General features: G+C 30.2%; 10 protein-coding genes and 2 pseudogenes across 12 annotated transcripts, besides 1 other annotated feature; 5 read left to right on the forward strand and 7 right to left on the reverse strand.

The window, feature by feature from the left end:
• Positions 1-1,366: 1,366 nt before the first annotated feature.
• Positions 1,367-3,781, forward strand: TVAGG3_0841850 (annotated as a pseudogene). The gene has a single exon. A coding segment is annotated over exon 1 (2,415 nt).
• Positions 3,782-3,837: 56 nt separating this feature from the next.
• Positions 3,838-4,311, forward strand: TVAGG3_0841860 (uncharacterized protein; the record flags this gene model as incomplete). Its single annotated transcript, XM_051248886.1, has 1 exon — positions 3,838-4,311. One exon carries the CDS (start codon positions 3,838-3,840, stop codon positions 4,309-4,311), a length of 474 nt encoding a protein of 157 aa, XP_051084361.1.
• A 144-nt stretch (positions 4,312-4,455) lies between these two features.
• TVAGG3_0841880 (integrase core domain containing protein family) lies at positions 4,456-5,922 on the forward strand (the record flags this gene model as incomplete). The annotated part of the gene is made up of 1 exon (XM_051248887.1): positions 4,456-5,922. The coding sequence occupies one exon, from the start codon at positions 4,456-4,458 to the stop codon at positions 5,920-5,922; it is 1,467 nt and encodes a 488-aa protein (XP_051084362.1).
• Positions 4,456-13,546: a mobile genetic element.
• Positions 5,942-6,262, forward strand: TVAGG3_0841900 (uncharacterized protein; the record flags this gene model as incomplete). Its single annotated transcript, XM_051248888.1, has 1 exon — positions 5,942-6,262. The coding sequence occupies one exon, from the start codon at positions 5,942-5,944 to the stop codon at positions 6,260-6,262; it is 321 nt and encodes a 106-aa protein (XP_051084363.1).
• On the reverse strand, positions 6,890-7,351 carry TVAGG3_0841910 (uncharacterized protein; the record flags this gene model as incomplete). The annotated part of the gene is made up of 1 exon (XM_001295648.2): positions 6,890-7,351. The coding sequence occupies one exon, from the start codon at positions 7,349-7,351 to the stop codon at positions 6,890-6,892; it is 462 nt and encodes a 153-aa protein (XP_001295649.2).
• On the reverse strand, positions 8,374-8,880 carry TVAGG3_0841920 (uncharacterized protein; the record flags this gene model as incomplete). Its single annotated transcript, XM_051248889.1, has 1 exon — positions 8,374-8,880. A coding segment is annotated over one exon (507 nt), but the record flags the coding sequence as incomplete, so codon positions are not given.
• TVAGG3_0841930 (uncharacterized protein) lies at positions 10,485-11,153 on the reverse strand (the record flags this gene model as incomplete). Its single annotated transcript, XM_001320583.1, has 1 exon — positions 10,485-11,153. The coding sequence occupies one exon, from the start codon at positions 11,151-11,153 to the stop codon at positions 10,485-10,487; it is 669 nt and encodes a 222-aa protein (XP_001320618.1).
• On the reverse strand, positions 11,186-12,083 carry TVAGG3_0841940 (annotated as a pseudogene). Its single transcript has one exon. A coding segment is annotated over exon 1 (898 nt).
• On the reverse strand, positions 12,124-12,573 carry TVAGG3_0841950 (uncharacterized protein; the record flags this gene model as incomplete). Its single annotated transcript, XM_051248890.1, has 1 exon — positions 12,124-12,573. One exon carries the CDS (start codon positions 12,571-12,573, stop codon positions 12,124-12,126), a length of 450 nt encoding a protein of 149 aa, XP_051084365.1.
• A 1,410-nt stretch (positions 13,547-14,956) lies between the features above and the next one.
• On the reverse strand, positions 14,957-15,193 carry TVAGG3_0841960 (N-acetylmuramoyl-l-alanine amidase family; the record flags this gene model as incomplete). The annotated part of the gene is made up of 1 exon (XM_051248891.1): positions 14,957-15,193. One exon carries the CDS (start codon positions 15,191-15,193, stop codon positions 14,957-14,959), a length of 237 nt encoding a protein of 78 aa, XP_051084366.1.
• Positions 15,194-17,200: 2,007 nt separating this feature from the next.
• TVAGG3_0841970 (uncharacterized protein) lies at positions 17,201-17,960 on the forward strand (the record flags this gene model as incomplete). The annotated part of the gene is made up of 1 exon (XM_001320581.2): positions 17,231-17,629. The coding sequence occupies one exon, from the start codon at positions 17,231-17,233 to the stop codon at positions 17,627-17,629; it is 399 nt and encodes a 132-aa protein (XP_001320616.2).
• A 17-nt stretch (positions 17,961-17,977) lies between these two features.
• On the reverse strand, positions 17,978-19,106 carry TVAGG3_0841980 (glycosidases domain-containing protein; the record flags this gene model as incomplete). Its single annotated transcript, XM_001320580.1, has 1 exon — positions 17,990-19,021. The coding sequence occupies one exon, from the start codon at positions 19,019-19,021 to the stop codon at positions 17,990-17,992; it is 1,032 nt and encodes a 343-aa protein (XP_001320615.1).
• Between the last annotated feature and the right edge of the window lie 1,274 nt (positions 19,107-20,380).

Below are 20,380 nucleotides of genomic sequence, written 5' to 3' on the forward strand. Positions count from 1 at the left end.
AGGTCTATACCATTCGTTATTAAGAACATAAAAGATATGAAAACTTATAAACATTATATTTATTCATTTATTTCAGAAAAAATGGAAGCAACCCATAAAACATCTTCTCATCATTTTATAGCTATTCATACATTCCTTTTCAAAGTTGTGAAATTAAATAAGACAGGAATTAGATTTAATGTATCAGGGTACGCATTCTTGAGTAAATTAAAATGTATTCGTCACGTCGCAGATGATAAAAATTTATGTGTTCTTAATTCATTTTATGGGCTTTAAAAAATAAACTTTATTTTTATTTATTTTTTAATTTTTTATTCTTACATAAATGAACAAAAACGGAACAGCTAAAATGAATGATAATCAAATTAGAGCAGAAGGTAGAAGGTTATTTAAACGCTTCTATAACATTCCTGATGGTGTTAATCCTAAAACTCGTAGAAGCTATTTAAATGAAGCAATAGATGCATATGAAGGGTTTGACATTTCATCAGAAAGTGAGAGATTAGCGAGAATGTTAAATGTTAATATTGATTTCTATTATTGTGATCCTCAACCAGAAGACGTGGACATAAATAAGGTAGACTTTCCATTAGTGGAATCAATAATGATAGATCCAGAATTTGAAACAGTAAATATTTTATTAACACAGAGTCCATGTGGAAAACTTCACGCTGACAGAATAACAGACGTTGAAGCACTCACCGGCTATAAAGTTTGTCCATATTGTAAAGAAGAAGTTTATTCTATCCGTGATGATCCAGAAAGGAAAAACCAAAGAAGATTTTTAAAGCATTGTGAGAAATGTAAAGAAAATAATGGAAGATTAATTCAAGACGTTCAATTGCAAAAGACCAGCAACCATATGCACCACATATTACGAAACAGAAGATATATCAGTGGTTATTAGCTCACAATTTGCAGAAATATTATAAACCGACAAGATATTATATTACTTTTGACTTTGAAACATTAGAGACTAAAGAAGAATTACAACTTTCTGAGTGTGCAACTTTGAACGCTTACTTAAAACCATTCATGGTATCATCAACGGTTAAATTAAATGATAAAACATATACGAGGAATTTTTGCTTAACTTCGAGTGATTCTTTTATTTCTGATTGGATTGAGTTTTTATTTTCAACCTGTTCATTAGTTGCTAATCAAATATGAGTCAATACAATGAATTATTGAAGCGCAAACGGCGGGGACTTTGTCCCATACATTAAATGAAAAACAGAAGGAAGCATTTAAAGAACTTCTAGATGAGGAATTCAATAAAGTGAATATCATAGGTTTTAATTCGGGAAAGTTTGATTTAAATTTAATTCTTCGTGATTTAAACACTGCAAAATGGAAAATAAAATCAATGCTGGGTTCTTCTTCTCAATTTAAGCAAGTCATTGTAAAGAAAACAAACGCTCCATATGAATTGAGATTTATTGACATCAGAAATTATATAGCGGGTGGGACATTAGACCAATTCACTCAAGATTTCGGAAACAATAAATCACGTGTTAAATCCTTTTTCCCTTATCAATTCATCACATGGGAGAATTACGAAGAAGAATTATATAAAGGGAACCATTCACGAAAGATTCATTTTATTCAGCATTAACTCAAGAAACTATATCAGATAGTGATTATCAAATATATCTCAATGATGCTAAAAATTTTAAGAATAGATTAGAATATTTTATTCATTATTGCAATAAAGATGTTGAAATTATGATTGACCCAATCGATAAAATTATTGAAGAAACATTTGTTTATAAAATTGATATGCTTCATAATCTTTCTTTATCATCGAATGCTTCAATGATTCGTTACGCTTTAGCATATAAAGACTTTAATCCTAATGAAAAATATCCTGAGGAAGAGATAGAATCAAGTTTTGAATTAACGAAAAAGTATTGGAAATATAAAATTGAATCATATAAGAAACAAGATGAAAAAGCAGAAAGGATACTAAAAATAATGTTTCAATGGATGATTTTCAATACTATCACGATTTAATCCTTTCATCTAAATGCAAAATGTGTGGTAAAGCGTTTACATATGCAATAAACCAACATTGATAGAATCGATAATGAAAAACCACATACCAAAGAAAATTGTCAGTTAATGTGTTGTTATTGCAATGTCGTAAAATCAAATAAAGATGAAGATGTTCAACGTTTAAGAATCAATTTAAGAAATTATGCATTAAAAAATAATTTACCAATGACTTTAGATTCAGTTGAAGCTTATCACATTCTCCGTAATGGAATTACTGGTGGTCTATCAAATGTTCAACATCGTGTAATCTTAAAGGAATCACGCACATTAATAAACTTTCATATAGTCCAGAAACTAAAACTGTATCAAATGAGGACACCACCAACATCATGACTCATTTCGTTGGTGTTGATTTTAATTCATTATATCCTTCATCATTTTCATCTAATCCTCATGATTTCATTCAATATACTGACCATAAAATGTATATGCCGGGAAGATTGAATGGTGTTATCATTTGTGATACAGCAACAAAGAAAGCAAAAGCACTGGGAATTAAGAAGAAAAATACTTTATTCGTGGCTGAAGTAAAGGGTCACATTGATGAAAAATACATTAATGATTACATAAACTTTTTACCGATAATAAGAAACTTAGATATTATCACAGATGAAAAAACAATTGGCAGTTTTATGTATAATTACATGAAATCAAACAATCTACCAGTTGACCAGAAAGACAGAGGAAATTAACTCAGTTAGCATCAACACACAACCAATATCAACCATTTTCTTCTTATTATCTTTGGTATCTAATAGACAGATTTCATTTTATCATCGATGATATTCAATCAATTTTAACATTTACGAAAAACACTTGTTTTAATGAATTTGCGAACGAATTTATGAACGAAAGACAAAAGGCTGAATTAGAAGGAAATAAAGGAAAAAGTTTATTTTGCAAGATTTCACTTAATGGATCATATGGTTACGATGCAATGAATACACAAAATTACGCAAAGACTAAAATAATGAATGCACAGAAGGCACGCGTTGCATGTATGTCAAATAAGTTTAAAAACATAAGAGAAATAGGTGAGATACATATCAAGTGATGCTTAAAGATAGATTTTATAGATGTGATACATGTTTACAAGAGGCATTCTTCACTTTAGATAACGCAAATACTGGTATTTAGTTTTCATTTATGATTTTATGTATAAATGCATGGATGTTAATCGTTTTCATTTCATTGAAGGTGATACTGATTCATCTTATTGGGCAATCGCTGGCGACCAAATCTTCCTAACACTCAAGCATTTCAAGCAATTGTTACCGATAAACAATTTTATGATAAAAACATTTTCAAATTCGCACCTTTTGATTTCTTCTGTTTTGATGAGAAATTTAAACCTAAATTAAAGAATAAAGCTGAAGAAAAAGCACATGAGAAGAAGTTATTGGGTTTAGCAATTGAGAAACAAGGTGATAACATGGTTGCTTTATGCCCTAAGTGTTATACATCATTCAATGGTTCAATTGATGGAAGTGATTTTAAAAAGATTGCACAAAAAATGAAAGGTGTTAGTTTACGACAAAATAAGCAATTAACACCTAAAAATTATTTAGATATAATAAATGATAAAGTTATTTTCGATGGTCAGAATATTAATTTACAACTTAAAAACGGGTCAATGACTCGCTTAACAATCGGTAAGACTGCATTAACAGGAGCACACACTAAGGCTGTATGTTGTGAAAATGGATGTTGTATACCATTTATTTAATACAATTTAAAAACGTGGGGGTTGAGTCATGAATTTAAAATTTTATTTTTAATAAAATGCCACAGAAAAGACAAAAGGAACCGAATAGATTTATACCAAATAGTTTTAACTTTCAGATTCCAAATAATCAACCGCAACGAATTTTTCAAATCCCACCACAGCATCAACAGCAGCAACAACGACCACCACCACAGCATCAACAACCGCCACCACAGCATCAACGGAGAAGAACATTCACCCCTGAAGAAAGAAATTTCAATAATTTGATGCGTCAACAAAATCAAGGTTTGAGATTTTATCCGGGCAGTAATGGTATACATATAAGGCATCCAAATTTAGATAGAAGATATACCGCCGAGATTCATATTTTACCTAATAATACGATTAATTTTGCTGGATTTTATGATCATCATCAGGAAATCTGGACTCCACCATTTGATACCGTTTTAGAAGGAGGAACCGTTAATGATGCGATTCAATATGTAAATAATAGTTTTGATACTATGATTCAAAGAGGTGGGCACCCTTAAAACATTTATTTTATTTTTATATAAATGGATAACGCAGATTTAGAAAATTTAATTGATGATTTAGTACTTAATCAAAATTTTCTTAATTATTATGAATTAAAATCATATCTCCAAAAACATAATAAAAATATAACGGGTGATGATATGGATTATTATTATCCGTATTATAAAAATGAAATTTTGAAATATCATGATAAAATAATTTCTAAAATTAAAGACAAAATTAAAAATAATGAATATACAAAGGGAAAAACTAAATCACAACTTAAACAGTTGAAAGATTTCAAAAATAAAGTATTAACAGAAGAAGATATTGATGAATTATATAAATTATATAATCCTGAGCCGCAAAAGCCAAAGGAACAAAAACAAAAGAAGAAAAAGCCGAAAACAACACCAAAAGAGAAAGTAGCAAATGTTCAACAGCTAAAGGTGCAAAACGCCCAGGTCCTTCAGACCATAAATGAAGCACAAGCTTTAATTTATGATTCATTAGTTAAACCATATTCAGCCCGACTTTTAAATGAAGATCAACTTTTGGAATTCATCCTTCAACATAAACTCGAAGTGGGAAAGTATATCAAACCTTTATATACAGCATATTTAAAACAAATGAATAGAATACATCCAGAATTAATGAAGGGAGGAATGAAATCCAAAACTTCATCATCCAAAATCAAAGCAGATAAAATTAAACCACTTGCAACACCAAAACCTCCAACGACAGTACCTCCTCCTTCAGTTAATCCTTCATCATTCACTTTATTATATCCATTTCAAACAAAGAAGCAAAAAGATTTTAAAAAGGATTTCAAGATATTAAATAAACCAATTGACCCAAAAATTCAACCGTTAAAGGAAAAATTTAGTCGCCCTTCATTTGCACCATATCCATATTCATACGAAATCGATCATCTGGAATATTCAAAAGGAAACGTTACTTATTTATTTGCCATTAACATTAACACTAGATATTTATATTGCATTCCAGTGAAAGGGAAAACAGAACAGGAAACAAGAAGAGCTATTCAATACTTACTAGATCATGAAAGAGTAGATAATATAAGGGGTGATGGTGATAAAGGATTTCAGGCAGCTATGGCTCATTATTTCCCACAAATTAATTTTTACTTCTCATCTTCTCCATATACGTTTCATAATAAAATAGTTGATGCGGTAATGAGAACTCTTAGAGATGCGTTAGGGGTTAACGGTCAGATATACTGGGATGGAAATCATGACTCCATCATACAGCAGTTAGTATATTATTACAATAATACATGGCATAGAACTATAAACATGAAACCAGTGGAAATGAAAAATGATATTTCAAAAGAATGGGAATATATTAGAAAGCAAATGGAAAGGTTAAATGATGTTAAACGTGAACAAATTAATTCGGGGCTCATGAATTTTAAACAAGGGGATAAAGTTTTGATTCATCTCGATTATGGAAAAACTGATAAATCAATGACAAAAAGAAGACGAAGATTTGACACAATAGCTGAATTTGTTAGATATATTAACGGCAATGCATTAGTTGAAGTTGACAATAAATTAATAGAAATTCCGATTTATTTTATTACTCCATTATATTTAAATAATATTTAATTTTTTTATTTCGTAAGAAATGAGTGACAACAAAGCAGCCAAGAGTCCTGATTCAATTAAGATTCAGAGTCCAGACAATGAATATAAAAAGAAACTAAACAGAATTAAATCAAAAATATGCTATTACAAAAAGAAGCCGCAATGCGGTGGGGCTGATGCCCATAAAACTAAAGTAATTGAAAACGATAAAGAGAGGAAAGAAATAATCGAAAAATTAGAAACTTACCGTTCAATCCTTAAACTGAGTGAAGCAAAAATAAAAGAATTTAATAGAATAAATAAATTGATTGGAAGAGATGAATTTAATAAAGATGAATTTTTAAACTCAATCCAAATTTAATTTTTATTCCTCTTCGACAACGTCTCTTCGAGACGCCGAACCCTTCTGGGTTCTTCTTTCCATCATTACTGCATAACCGCATCTTCTCGGTTTTCGTGGTTTGTTGTTTTTAATTCGTTCTTGCATCATTTTTATCATTTCCTCCCTTGTTATGATTCGTGGTAAATTTTGAGCTTGTGGGGTATCCATTTATATAAAAATAAAATTTTGTTATCAGTTATTTTATCATCATTTTATTAAGTTCATCTTTAGTTAATTTGAATGGATTCGCTAATGTTCCACCTTGAGCCACAACACTTGCCCCGGCTAATTGTGAAGAACCTGGGATAATTACTCCATGAAATGATTTCATTGGTATCATTAATTTAGAAATAGTTGGCTTAATTAATTTTGTCATTTATGATAAAAATAAAATTGCATAATTTAAATTTTTTTCTTTCTCATTTTCTCATTTTTCTCTTTTTTCATTCTGTTTTGGTTTCAGTAACTTTAATTTTAACTTTGGATCAAATATTGGGTTTCCATCTTTATCTCTTCCAATAACACCATATGGTAGAATCTTCATTTATACTAAAATAAAAATTTAAATTATGCCGTTCTAAAGTTTGTGAAACAAACATTGAGCGTTCATTGAACGCGAAACCATGCATAAACTGTCATATAAGGTGGCATGTAATCTGTACCTCTTCCTGTCGTTTGTGTATATCCTGAAACATTATGTGAATGTGTACCCGAACCGTTTGAAGTATATCCTTCATTCCATCTATTTTTATTACCATACCAATATTTACCCCTGCTAGCGTCTCTATCAGACCATCCATCAGGAAATCCATTATTTCCATCAGGATATTCAAACGAATTAGTATAAGTATGACTATGCCAGCCCGAGTCTTGAGTGTTTAAATTAACATAATGACTATGAGCAGGTAAATTTTCACCAGTAATCTTTTTACTTCCACCGGTTTGTTTTGAACTATTAGCACAGTAGAGGAAACGATCGGTTATTTGTTGCCATGTACCGAAACCGAATACATCAGCTGGATTTGTTGAATTCATTGATGTATATATTGAACCAATGGGGTAAATCATCTCAAGAATTGTATTTAATCCATTATGAATATTGAATTTATTATATAATATTGAAACTGGGTAAGAAATTAAAATTGGTCTTGTTATCAATATTAACGTATTATTTTTGAAAATTGCTTTTCTAACATCTTGAAATTTTGTGATTTCAGACCAATTTCTTCCATCACTACTGATATTTACTAAATCACCACATCCAAAGCAATGAAATACCCATCAATATAAAATAAATTTGTAAATCTATAATTTCGAGTAAGTTTTGGAGTGAATGAATAAACCAATTCCCAACTTGGTGTTTTCTCTGGATCCTGTGAAAAATCTTGTGATAAATAAATATGTCTGTTATAACTTAAAGGATATGAATAGACCATACCACCTGAAACAAGAACACAAACATTTGATCCATAACATAAAGCTTCAATGTCTCCATCAGCTTGAAAAATTTGTTCAAAACGACCAAATGGTATTGAAGATGATCTATAAATTTTATCATTTTGTAGGATAAAATACATACCGTTAGTGTAATACCACTTACTTGTATAATCGATTTCCAAATCTGATGACATCATACTAAACATATAATAATTTATCCCATCCTCACTAATGAAAATTTGATTGACTTCATAAATTAGTACCCATTTATTATTAACGCATCTAATAGGATTATTTGGATATTTAAATTTAGCATCTTGATTTAAATTACATTTGAACCATTGGATACAATCGAATGAATAACAAGGGCAAAAATAATCTCCAACCGTTATCATTCCCATAAATTTACCGTTATTATATTCAACATATAAAATTCTTGGATTAATGATTGGCTTTCGTGTATCAGGATTCAAAACAGATGGAGTAAATGATTCATAGTTTTTAAAATCATTTGTTTTAAAATAATAAAGCACTCCAGCTGTATAAAATAAATACGTGGTCACTCCATCGAAACATATCCATTCAAAAGAATCTATATCAAAGGTTTTATCTGATGATTTCATAAAATTTAAAAATGGTGGAGTAAAATAGACCTCTGATTGTTTTATTTCTTCATTAACAAATGATATATCAGCTTTCTTTGCTAACTCAGTATTAATGAATGAAATAACTTTTTCCTTATCTGCTTTCTTCTCTAACTCATTGTTAACATATGTTTTATCTGCTTTCTTCTCTAATTCATCATTAACATAAGTTTTATCTGCTTTAAGGTCTAAACATCCTGAAACCCATTCTGTATCAGCTTTAACTTTAAAAGTCTCCAATGTCCATTCATGATACAATTCAACCTTTTCTTTAATTTCATTATCTTTTTCATCAACATAAACCAAATTTGCCTTCTTATTTAATTCAGTATTTACATAAACTAAATCTGCTTTCTTATTTAATTCAGTATTAACATAAACTAAATCTGCTTTCTTCATTAATTCAGTATTAACGTATTCCTTATCTACCTTCTTATTTAATTCAGTATTAACGTATTCCTTATCTGCTTTCTTCATTAACTCACTATCCACGTATTCCTTATCCACCTTCTTCATTATGTCATTTAGGAAACCTTCTATGAATTCCTCATTTAAATTAAATCTTCCAATCTTCAAACTTTAGGAAATGCATTTAATGCGTAATATCTCTGTTCTTCTGGTGGAATTGATGTTATATCATCCGTTATTCCTTTAATTTTTGAATTCATAAATAAAATTTCTTTTATATTTGATATCACTGCACCACCTTTGCAAACGAATTCGAAATGGTCATTTTTCAATACTATCTCCAAATCTCCATATTTCAACCTTTGCGTTTGTTCTGCCGTCTTTGAATTATATGCATATGTGGCGTATGTAATGGTCTGAAGGACCTGGGCGCTTTGCGCCTTAAGTTGCTGTTGTATAACATTTTAAAAATAAATATTTTAATCCGTTATCTCATCAGCTATTTTCTCTATTTGAAATTGCCATAATATTTCATTCATAAATTCTAAATCACAATCAAATAGGTCAGTTATTCTAAATTTAATATTTGATAAATCTTTTGAATGAAGAATAAATGAATTCCCGGATAATTGAAACGGATATGATAAAGAAAATGTGTTTAAGTTGATGGATAAAATGTTTTGTATTGATGGGTAAGAGTTAGGGTCTAATGTTTGATGTGAAAATCTCATTGGGGTATTAACTTTATCACATTTGATTAAAATGAAATTGGAACCAGTGTCAGAATACAAAACATCCCAACATCTTTTTTCAAAATTTAATATCCCAACAATGAACGAAGATGAGGAGTACAAAATTTAATTTTCAGCGGAAATTTAATAAGGTTATTTATTTCATCAAGTTCAAAAAGTTTATCAGGTTTTGATTTAAAATTTTCTTCATACCATACGATAAATGATTCATTTAAATAACTTAAAATCATGTTAATATCCCATTTCGCTATCACATTATTTATATACATATCATACGTTTTTCAAGGTCTACGACCTCGCCGCTATGCGGCTCATGGTTCATCTTTAATAAATGATATATAATATGAAGGGTCTAAAAGAATGGGATTAAATTTACCACTCACAGAAACGAGAGTAACATTATAAATTCCGCTAACTGTTAAATTTAATTCACAGCTATTATTCGAAATAATATTGATAATTGACATTTTTTATTACGATTAAAAATATGGTAAAGCGTTATTTTCCAGTGATAAATAAAACTAGAATAAGATTACCTCAAGAATTCAAAATTCAACGAATAAGAAATTCATTCATGTTATAAATTTTAGTGTTTTCAGAAATATGAGTCAGTGTCATATTCATCAACAGGTTATATTTCACTTCATTCAAATTTAGTTCAATCAAACCCATATAATGACCATTTCATAAGATTTTCAGATGGTATTAAAAATGTAATTGATAGATTAAAATATGAACAGATTGACAATATCGAATTTTTGGAATTTTGGTTTAAATATCCCGATGGAAAAAAGATTGAAGTTAAAGATAAAGCTGATACTATAACAAAAACAATTACAATGACCGATCCGGATAGTGGGGAACAAAAGAAATAAAACAAACGATAGAAACTGGTGAAAGGTCAATTATTATTGATTATGATTCAAAGGATTATTATTCGATAATGTTAATGCTTGAATATTAAATAGCCTTAACAAAGAATTTTTCAAGTGATATTTTATATTCATCAACTATTTTATTATAAATATCATTATATGTTAAATGAAGTTCAGTTGTTGTTCCGTTCTTTGATATCTTAATTGTGCTAATATCCTTTATAGGATTTATTTTTGCAACTGTTCCGCAGCATGAAACCTCATCATCTATGAAAAATTGAATCTTAACGTCTGAATCTTGAACATCACAAAGAATGGCAATAATGTGAATTAATGATTCATAAGGTAAAATAATTAAACCGGATTGGTCAATTAAATTTATTATTGAATCATAATTATTAATTATTATATCACGGTAAATTTTCATTAATTCAGAATTAATGTCTATTTTATATGGGTTCTCGATGTTTGATGAAAGTGGTGCTGGGTATGTTGGATAAGTGGGAATTTCAACAGGTTCTTTACTGGGTTCTGATAAAATGATTGGGTCTCCATCTTCTTTATTTTGCTCCTCCTCCTTTTTCGGTAAGTCACGAGTTAATAAATTTGGTTGAGTTGCTGACCTTGTTAATTCAGGGCTAACATTAACTTTAACATTTTGAATAATTCGTGATTTATCATCATTTACGTTATAACCAACCGTAATCTCTGCTTTTGCGTTAGTGTTCTTTTGACTAGTGAAACGTCTTCTCATTTATATTCGAATAAAAAAATATATTTAAACTTTTATTTTGCTGGAAGTTTTGAATCTATTATTCCCTGTATTTGTTCTTGAAGTTGATTTTTAGCTGGTTCATTGTAATTAAAAGACCTAATATATTCATTAATTGCATTCTTATAATCATCTGATTTCTCAAATTTTCTTTTATCTGATTCCTTAACTAAATCATAAGTTAAACCTCGTTGCTGATATAATGGTTTCTTAATTAAATCTTTGAATGCTTGAGATAAAGCACCTGATGCAATTCTTGCTACTATAATTGGTTGGAATTGATGTTTAAGTTCATCTTTACCATTTGCGAAAACTGGATCGAATAAAGCAACTTTAAAGAATTTCTTAGCTGAAATTTCAGGTCTAATATTTGCATATTGACCATCAAACTGGTTAGAATATCGTGGTAATCCATCCGGTCCCTCTTCAATAGCATTTAATTCTTCATTGAAATAAGAATATGGATTATAACGGTATGAATTAATTGGACCATTTTCACCTTCTCCAATGTATTGTTTAACAGCTTTTCCATTTTCATCAAATTGCATAGGATAACGTTCATTATATGCTTTACGTTTAGGATAATCAGTTATAGTTAATTTGTAACCATTTATGACTTTAATATTGCCTTGACCATCAGTAACGAAAACTTCATTTATACCATCAGGTTTTCCATTTGGACCCGTAATGTCTGCTTCGTGTGCTTCCCAATTTGGACCTTGACGTTTGGCATATGCTTGAGCTTCTGGTAATGTTAAAACGTTTCTCATTTGTTTAACATCTTTTTGAAGACCAGCAACAATATGAACTAATTCTTTCATTCCATCAGGAACTTTCATAGTTCTATTATATGCACCTTTTTGTTTGTCCTTGTTTTAATGGAACCTGTAGAAGATTTGCCATTTCTGTCATGTTTAATTATAAATAAAAAATAAAAATTAATTATAAAAAGTTAATCAAATTTAACACTTCCTTTATTTAAATCAACTATTATTTTTCCATGTTCACCTAATTGCTGATATTGTGTGTAAAGTTCATTAATGCTCATTGGTAAATTCACTTGATAAAGCATAACGTTCAACTGTTGACGACTAAACCCACTGAAAATGAAAAGTGTTGATAGATTTGATTTAATGTTTGTGCTTAATGCTTTGAAATATTGAACAGCCATAAAGAATGAACACTGAATGTGTCGACATTGAGTTAATAACTGATTAAAATATGATTTCTCATTTGTTATTAGTTTTGATTTCACTGCATCATCTAGAAAAATGAGTGAATGCAAAAATTCTCTATCAAAATTTGAAATAGAAAGTGTTTCAAATAATTCATCCCGTTGTTTATCAATAATTTTATCCTCTAATCCTTGCTTCTTGATTGTATTATATAATTCTTTATACATTAAAAAGTTTTTTAAATAATCTTCTGCTTCTTCTTGTGATAAATAAATAATTGGAATTTTGATTAAATGCTTTAAAGATTCAAATGTATCATCTGAAGGTGAACCTGAACGGTTGATATAAATTAACACATGTGAATAGAGGGAAGTGTTAGCAATAATGATAATTTGTTTTAATATCGTTAATGTTTTACCTTTTTTTGTTTACCAATTGCTGCAGTGATTGAATTTAAGTAACATTCAGAATATGGAATTTTCATTAATTTTTCCTTAGATAGAGCATTTCTATTATCACTCAATGCTTCATTAATCATATCATCTATGTATGTATTATATACTCCTGCTAATTCTTCATAAGGAGTGTATGAATTTAAATCCATTTAATCAAAATAAATTTATAATTTTAAACATTTCTATTCATCAATATTTCATCATATGAACTTCTATACTGTGGTGGTGTACCTGTTGGATGATATTTCAAACCTTCATCCGGTGTCCATGTCCAATATGTAGTCCTAGTAAACCAAACCTGAGGAGGATTTGTCACCTTTGAACAGTAAGTGTCATTTTCACCCTGAATGATTGGATAAGCTTTCACTTGTACTGTAACTTGTGAGTTGAAAGTTTCTAATCCATCAAAGAATATACCCGCTCCATCACGTTGAACTGGAATAGTGCATAAGAATGAAGTTTGGTCTTTCCATGTTCTAGCTAATGGCGTGCCATCATCATTCAGTGGTCTAGTTAATGAGTCCTCGTATTCTTCTGTGCATTCATTCACTCCATCTAAATCAGAAGCTTGAAGCATACGTGTAAAGAATATGTCGCCCACTGTGGTCATCGCTTGATCGGGGAAGTTTCTGGAATCTATAGTGACCTGAAGACCTCGAAGCATTGGATTTTCTAAAACCGTTCTTTGCATTGCATTCTTCGGAAATGTTAACACAACATCTGTAACATTATGAAGAGCGTATGAGAAATCTGAGCTGATACCTTCAGGAGTGATGCAACCTCCATTTAGTGAACGAACGTCAATATGTTGAGCTGGAATCATGAATGGATCTTCCTTACTGAATAAACGTGGTATTGCCTTAACTGATTCTTCAATTAAACCGTATCCTGGTGTAATGCATTTATCCTCTAAAACTTCCATCTTTGTGCATGAAATAATAACGTCATCAACTGTTGCGTCAGCAGATGTAGCGGCTAAGCTTGTAATTAATTTGGCAGGAAGTCCGATTTGTTGGAATTTGCGATCATATTTATAAACATGATTCATAATCTTTTCATAATTTTCATCAGTTATCTTTTCATAAACGTAATTTTGTAAATCAGCAACTCTTAACGGGTCAACCTGACAAAATACTAAAGTATCCCTGAAAACATAATATTTAAGAATGATATCACCAAATGATTTAGGATAATCATCGAACGCCTGAAATGCTAACAAATCATTTACCGGAATAATCATATCAAAAGTGACATCAACTTCTTCATTTGCTCTCTTGAAAACTTCTGAGGGGTCAATATATTTACCACATACTGAGTTATCATATTTTTGAACATTATTATATAACGAATGAACAAACTTTTTAACTTTCCTTTCTGATTTTGGTTTATATGTTGCAAATGCGAAAGATTCACGGGCGCAATCCATCTGAAGATAACCGGCATCACCTCTTTCGGTTTCTACTTCTAATTGTTTAAAGCTTTGATTTGATGATTTGTAACCAACGAATAAACGCATGCATTTAAAAGTGGCATCACATGTGAAAGCTTTATTTGAAACTAGAGTTGCTTTAACTTTGCGTTTAATATATGTGTCACCTAATTGGTTCACATCATGAGCCGGATTTGTAATTCTTAAATGAGTTTGTTTATCATCAAAATATGGAGCATCAGAGTCATAGCATGAACTTTCAAGTTCTCTATAATATCTTCCACCGTCATTCTTTGCGAATATTTCATTTATCTTTTCGAATGAATGAAACACATTTCCATTAATTGGTTTAGTGTTTGGCACCAAATAGTTAGTCGTCATTTATTAATAAATAAAAAATCAAAATTAAAAGATGAAAATGAATTTTTAATTTTAATGAAATAATCAACTATGGCAGCAGGTATATTTAAGAAACTGTGGGATAGAGTAAAAAGAGGAGCGAGTAAAGTTTGGGAAACATTGAAGAAGGGGGCAAATTGGATATTTAAGAATAAAGAAGCAATTAGTGACGTTGCTGAATCAATAACGCCAAAAGCTGCCCCAATAAGAGAAGTTTTAAATAAAGGAGAAAAAGTTTATCAAAGACTACAACCGATACTAAGATAAAAATAATTTTAAGCCGCTAAGTGGCGAGATGATCCATAGGATCTCATATTTATTTTTCCACTATCTACCTCCTATTTTATTAAGTATTCCTTCAGCTATTCCACCAACGGCGTTACCTGCTTGTGCTCCCATCGCCGGATTACCTGCTTTAGTACCTAATACTCCACCTATGATAGTTCCTGCCGTTTTCGCTACTGGTGTCAAAAAGTTTGCAACGGGTTTAATAATCTTTTTATAAACCCAACCCGCAGCTTTCTTAATTCCATCCCATAATTTTTTAAAGAATCCTGCCGCCATTTCTGATTTAATATTAATTAAAAAAATATATTTCATCACTTATATTCTAATTTTTATTTAATGATAAATGAAACCGATTTTAAAAATAAATGAAACAGAGGAGGAAGAAATAAATGAAAGTGAAAATGTTCAACAAAAAATAAACGTTGTTAAACCAATTACTGAAATAAAAATTTTTTCATCTGTTGAAGAATTTAATGACTATTATGCTAATAATAAAAAATTATTTGAAGAATTGACAACGTGTAAATTGAATAAAATGTTTAAAGTTGATGGATTCAAAATTTCAAAAATAAAAGGAGTGGTTAGTTTGAAATCTATTCCTCAATCAAGAATCACCTCATTAATGAAAATAGATGATTTAACAAAAAGAATAGAAGAGATTGAAGAAAGAATGAATCAAATAATTGATTTCATAAATTCAAATAATCATTAGTTTCTTAAAGTTCAATGTTGAACTCATCAAATTCTTCTTCATCATTACCATTACCTTTAGCGAGTTTATTTACTCTTTCAACTTTATCTTTTGATAGTCTTTCGTTTAATTTTTTCTGAAGTTTTTCGTTACCAAGTTCTAAAATTTTACATGGATGATATTTAAACCCGTTAAATTCTTTTTCCTCAGTTTTAATCATTAATCTACAAAGAACTTTAGTGAGGCGGTTTTGTTGTTTAAACCATTTATCCTTAATATTTGTTATAAATTCAATCTCCGGAATTAATTCCCAAATTTTTGAATTTTCGATTAATTTACCATCAAATGCAAAAGCAATAGGTTTAATATTAAACTTACCTTTATAAAATAAACTTTGTACGCAATCATCAAAATAAACGTCTACTTGTTTAACCTGGGTGAGAATTGGTGAAAGTTTATCCATTAATTGATTCACAGTCACGAATTTTGATTCACTCATTTCTTACGAATTAAAAAAATAAATTATTCAAAAATGTAAGACATGAATTTTTAAAGTTTATTTTTTATTCATGAAAATAATTATATCTGATTTATTTTATTCTCTCGTATATACTAGATTTAAAGAATTCAGAACATTTCCCATAATCTCCTAAATGTTTTCTTATCCCTAACGTGTGCCAGTTATTATATGAAACTGAATAAACTTTATCTTTATCTTTACACCTTTCATCACTTCCAATATATTTATATCTCAGTTTTGATTTAGCATTTTCATATTCATTAGCGTTTAATAATTCACAGTCTTCCTTTTTAAATTGATGTTTAAGATATTCAGGATTTAATACTCTACGTTTATATGCTCCTAACTTAGTTCTAAAGGTTTTTCTACAAAATTTAGGAATTCCATCCTCTTTAATGTCATCAATGATTTCCATTTCATTATTTTCAATTTCTTCTTCTCGTTTATGAGGTCTTTGATTATGACTCCATTGATTCCATGAAATTAAATATTCTTTATCATTATATTATATACCTCATTAGCTTATTTTGGCTTTCATATTCATTTAATAATTCACAATCTTCATTTTTAAATTGAAGTTTAACCCATTCAGGATTTAAACAATGTTTAATTAATCGCGGAATATCTGACATCATCTATATATAGCTTCTTTTATAAAAGATAAAAATAAATTATTTTAAATTAATGTTAATTTTTTTTAAAATGTGTTTAGTATATAATATTTATTACTAATTTATTTAATAACGTCGCGCTTTCTTACGAATTCATGACTTAAAAAACGTAAGAAAAAATTTTTATATCATCTATATATATAGAAGATGTGAAAATATACCTTCATCTATATATAGACGTAACAAAAAAAGTCACTAAACCCTTCAACATATACTACTAAGGGAGAAAGGAAAAAATGATTAGAAATTTTTATGATTCATTGAAAATCAATCTCAAATAGTTAGTGCCAATCTAACGCCAATATCAAAAACTCTCGAAAAATGGGAATCTAGGGAATATTGGGAAGAAAACTTCAGAATCTATAAATTGAGAAAGACCATTCAAAAAAATAATGTAAAATTTTGAATAGGAAGTTTCCCAAATTTAAAAAATGAGTACAGGAGATACAAACTGTGCGTGCCAATCTGCAGAACAATCTATTAAGCAACAAGCTGAAACATGGCGAAGTGATCCAATCTGGGGCGGCTGGAGTTCTTACCAAGGCTGTGATCTTGATAAAGAAGGAACTGTAAAGATTCCAGAAAGCGAATATCGCCAATTCGTAGCATGGAAGGAATTCCTTTTAGCAAGAAAGAGATTCTTAGATCTCATTCGTTTAGATGTTGAAAAACAAATGAGTAATGGACCGAACAAATTACCACAAGATCCTATGATGAATCTGCAGCGCCCACCATTCCCACCTGGAATGCATCCATTTAATCAACAATTCAATTTCCCACAAAATCCTTGGATGCAACAAGAATTTCAACGCGGCAGACCTGGATGGTAACTACAATACTAAGTAATTTCATATAAAAATGTTTGTTTTATGAATTATTCGATAAATTTAGATTAATTTTGAGCGATTTTTAATATTTCTACGATTAATTGATGTTTTAAGTTTTAATTAGCAGAAATCAATAGACCATAAACCAATTTCCAACAAAAGAAAATAATTGATGAAATCATCCATGATTATCAAATATTAGATGAAGAATAAGTAATACTGTGAAAGAGAAGATTGTTCAACTTATTGGCAAGTCATAATTTCATTGTTTTTGTTGAAAATATTTGAAAATATAGATTTAATTAGAAAATTATATGTGGAAGCAGTAAAAATAATAATATATTAACCTATAACATTAACAATTTATTTATTTTTGAACTCAATAGTAACATTATTGACTTCATTTGTAAAATTACCATCCGAAATCCAAAGATCTCCAGAGCTTGCTTGAATAGCAATAATTTGCGTCTGTACCTGATTCGCGAAATCGAAAGAATACTTGAAATTAGATCTTGGATCTGAGTTTTTCATTTTTTCTTCTGCGCGTTTCTTTCTTCTCATTTCACGTTCTTCCATGCGTTCACGGTGTTCACGCATTAATCTATCGTGTTCTTCCATGACTCTATCTCTTTCTTCGGGATCATCTGGTAAAGGGTTTGGAAAATCTGGTGGCGGTGGTTCTGGGTAGTCTAGATCTGTTTCGTATGATTCGTATTGATGGTGTCTATAGTCTGCACTACGATATTTATCCATAACAACAGGAACAAACATTGAAGCCATTCCTTTTACAGCATTATTTCCATCTCCCCAGTTAGAAGGATTTGCTGACCAAACGTAAGAATTCTGATCTCCTAATGCCATGAAACAAGAAACTCCATCATGATAACCTGTAGTTATTGACCTCTTGTCATCAACAATGGCACACGGGAATATGTCTGATTTATATTTCCTGAGCTGTTGGCGATAATTTTTATCTTCTCTCTGACGATATTCGAAAAACATTCCTCCTTCGATTCTGAAGTAAAAAGGATCAGATCTATAGTCTTCCACTACGCGATCGATGATTTTTGTGAAGTTTTCTGGTTCTGGATCGTGTAATTTAAAGCCGAAAGATAAAGAAGTGGATGTTAGAAGATTTCTGAATTCAGAAAAGTTCTTTTCCCATTCATCGATAGGTTCATCATGTCCTGGGAAGTCAAAAATAATAGCATCTATTGAAGAATTTTGAATTGATAATAAATGTGTTTGATTTGGAAGTGTTTGGCCTGGATAGTTAACGATAACATACTTTCTTGCTAATTTAAATACTCGCGATGGTTTTGTGATATGATTAATTCTACCAATTCCAAATTTTTTATAAGGATCAGGAAAAGCCTGAATTCTGGCAAATACCATACAAACTGCAAATATCACAGCAGACAATGGCACTATAAATCGAAGATGAAATATAAAGCTATTTCCACTTTCTTGAAACATTAAAAAGTGACATTACTCCAGAAAAAAAAATCATCAATTGAAGGTTAAAAATTGCATTTTATGAATTTAAATCCATAACAATACTGACTTTTATGATAGGCAAAACTCATATCTGAAATCCTATATGATTTCTAGAAAAGTGATATTTTGAAATTCTTCAAAATATTGATTTCCTGACAATGACTTCACATGATAAATTATAAGTTATTCTGAGTATAAGCTAAATCCATAAAAATAAGTGATACTATGTAACGTCCGGCCGTTATTGAACTAAAAATTCAAAAATAAAAGATGTCGTTGCCTCTTCCAGTTCTCGACATAGAATCATACACCGTAAAACAAATTCAATATCAACTTCAGCAAACTCTTGATGCACCAAGATTGAAAATTCTTGAGATTTATGACACAACTCAAATTTCTAAAGCGCAAGACTTCAATTATTACGTTCAAGATCTAGAGCAAAAGAATATTGTTCACGCATTCATCCCATTAACATCATTACTTCAGCCAATTTCAGATATTTGCGAAAGAGGTGTGAGAGTTAATCCAAGGAAAGGACTCAAAGTTGTTATTGGACATGCAAATGTTGATTCTAGTCAGAAAGTTCTTGAATTTGCTCATTGTTTAGTTGCTCTCGGTAACGTCCAAAACTTCCAACTAGTTAATTCCGATCCTAACTCTGATACGTTCGAAACAGCTACACCAACTCCAGACTGCATCCTTGAAGGCTTCAATTCTCTTAAAATCAACGAAAATTCCGAATTTTGGATTTTTAACCAACGTCAAATCAGAACTCTTCAAATTATTCGTACTACAAGTGGCGAAACTCTTGAACATAGTCCACAGTTTGATCCTCTTTGCACTCTATGCAAACAAAACAAAGCCGAGTATTGGTGTGTTAATTGCAACGCCTCTCTTTGCCACGTCTGCAATGACAAGTCACACACTGCAAATGCCGTTCTAAATACGCATACTCGTATTCCAATGAACAGAGCAGGATGTTATATGGAGCAATGTCCATTCCATCCACAGAACAAGGTCGAACATTGGTGTCCTGTATGTCATTTACCAGTTTGTTTCGAATGCAAACTTACAGGAAACCATTCACAAGGTGCTTGCTCGAAACACCAACTTATTCCACTTACAGAAGCATATTTAGATGCCATCAAGCGTACTAACAAAGAATCTAAGTACTTCTCTCATCGCCGTCGTGTTATTGCCGAGAAACTTCGAGATGCAGACGTTCGATTAAACGACATTTCTTCTAACGAACGCAAC

Source organism: Trichomonas vaginalis, chromosome VI (genome assembly GCF_026262505.1).
Source record: "Trichomonas vaginalis G3 chromosome VI, whole genome shotgun sequence".
Lineage (NCBI taxonomy): Eukaryota > Parabasalia > Trichomonadida > Trichomonadidae > Trichomonas > Trichomonas vaginalis.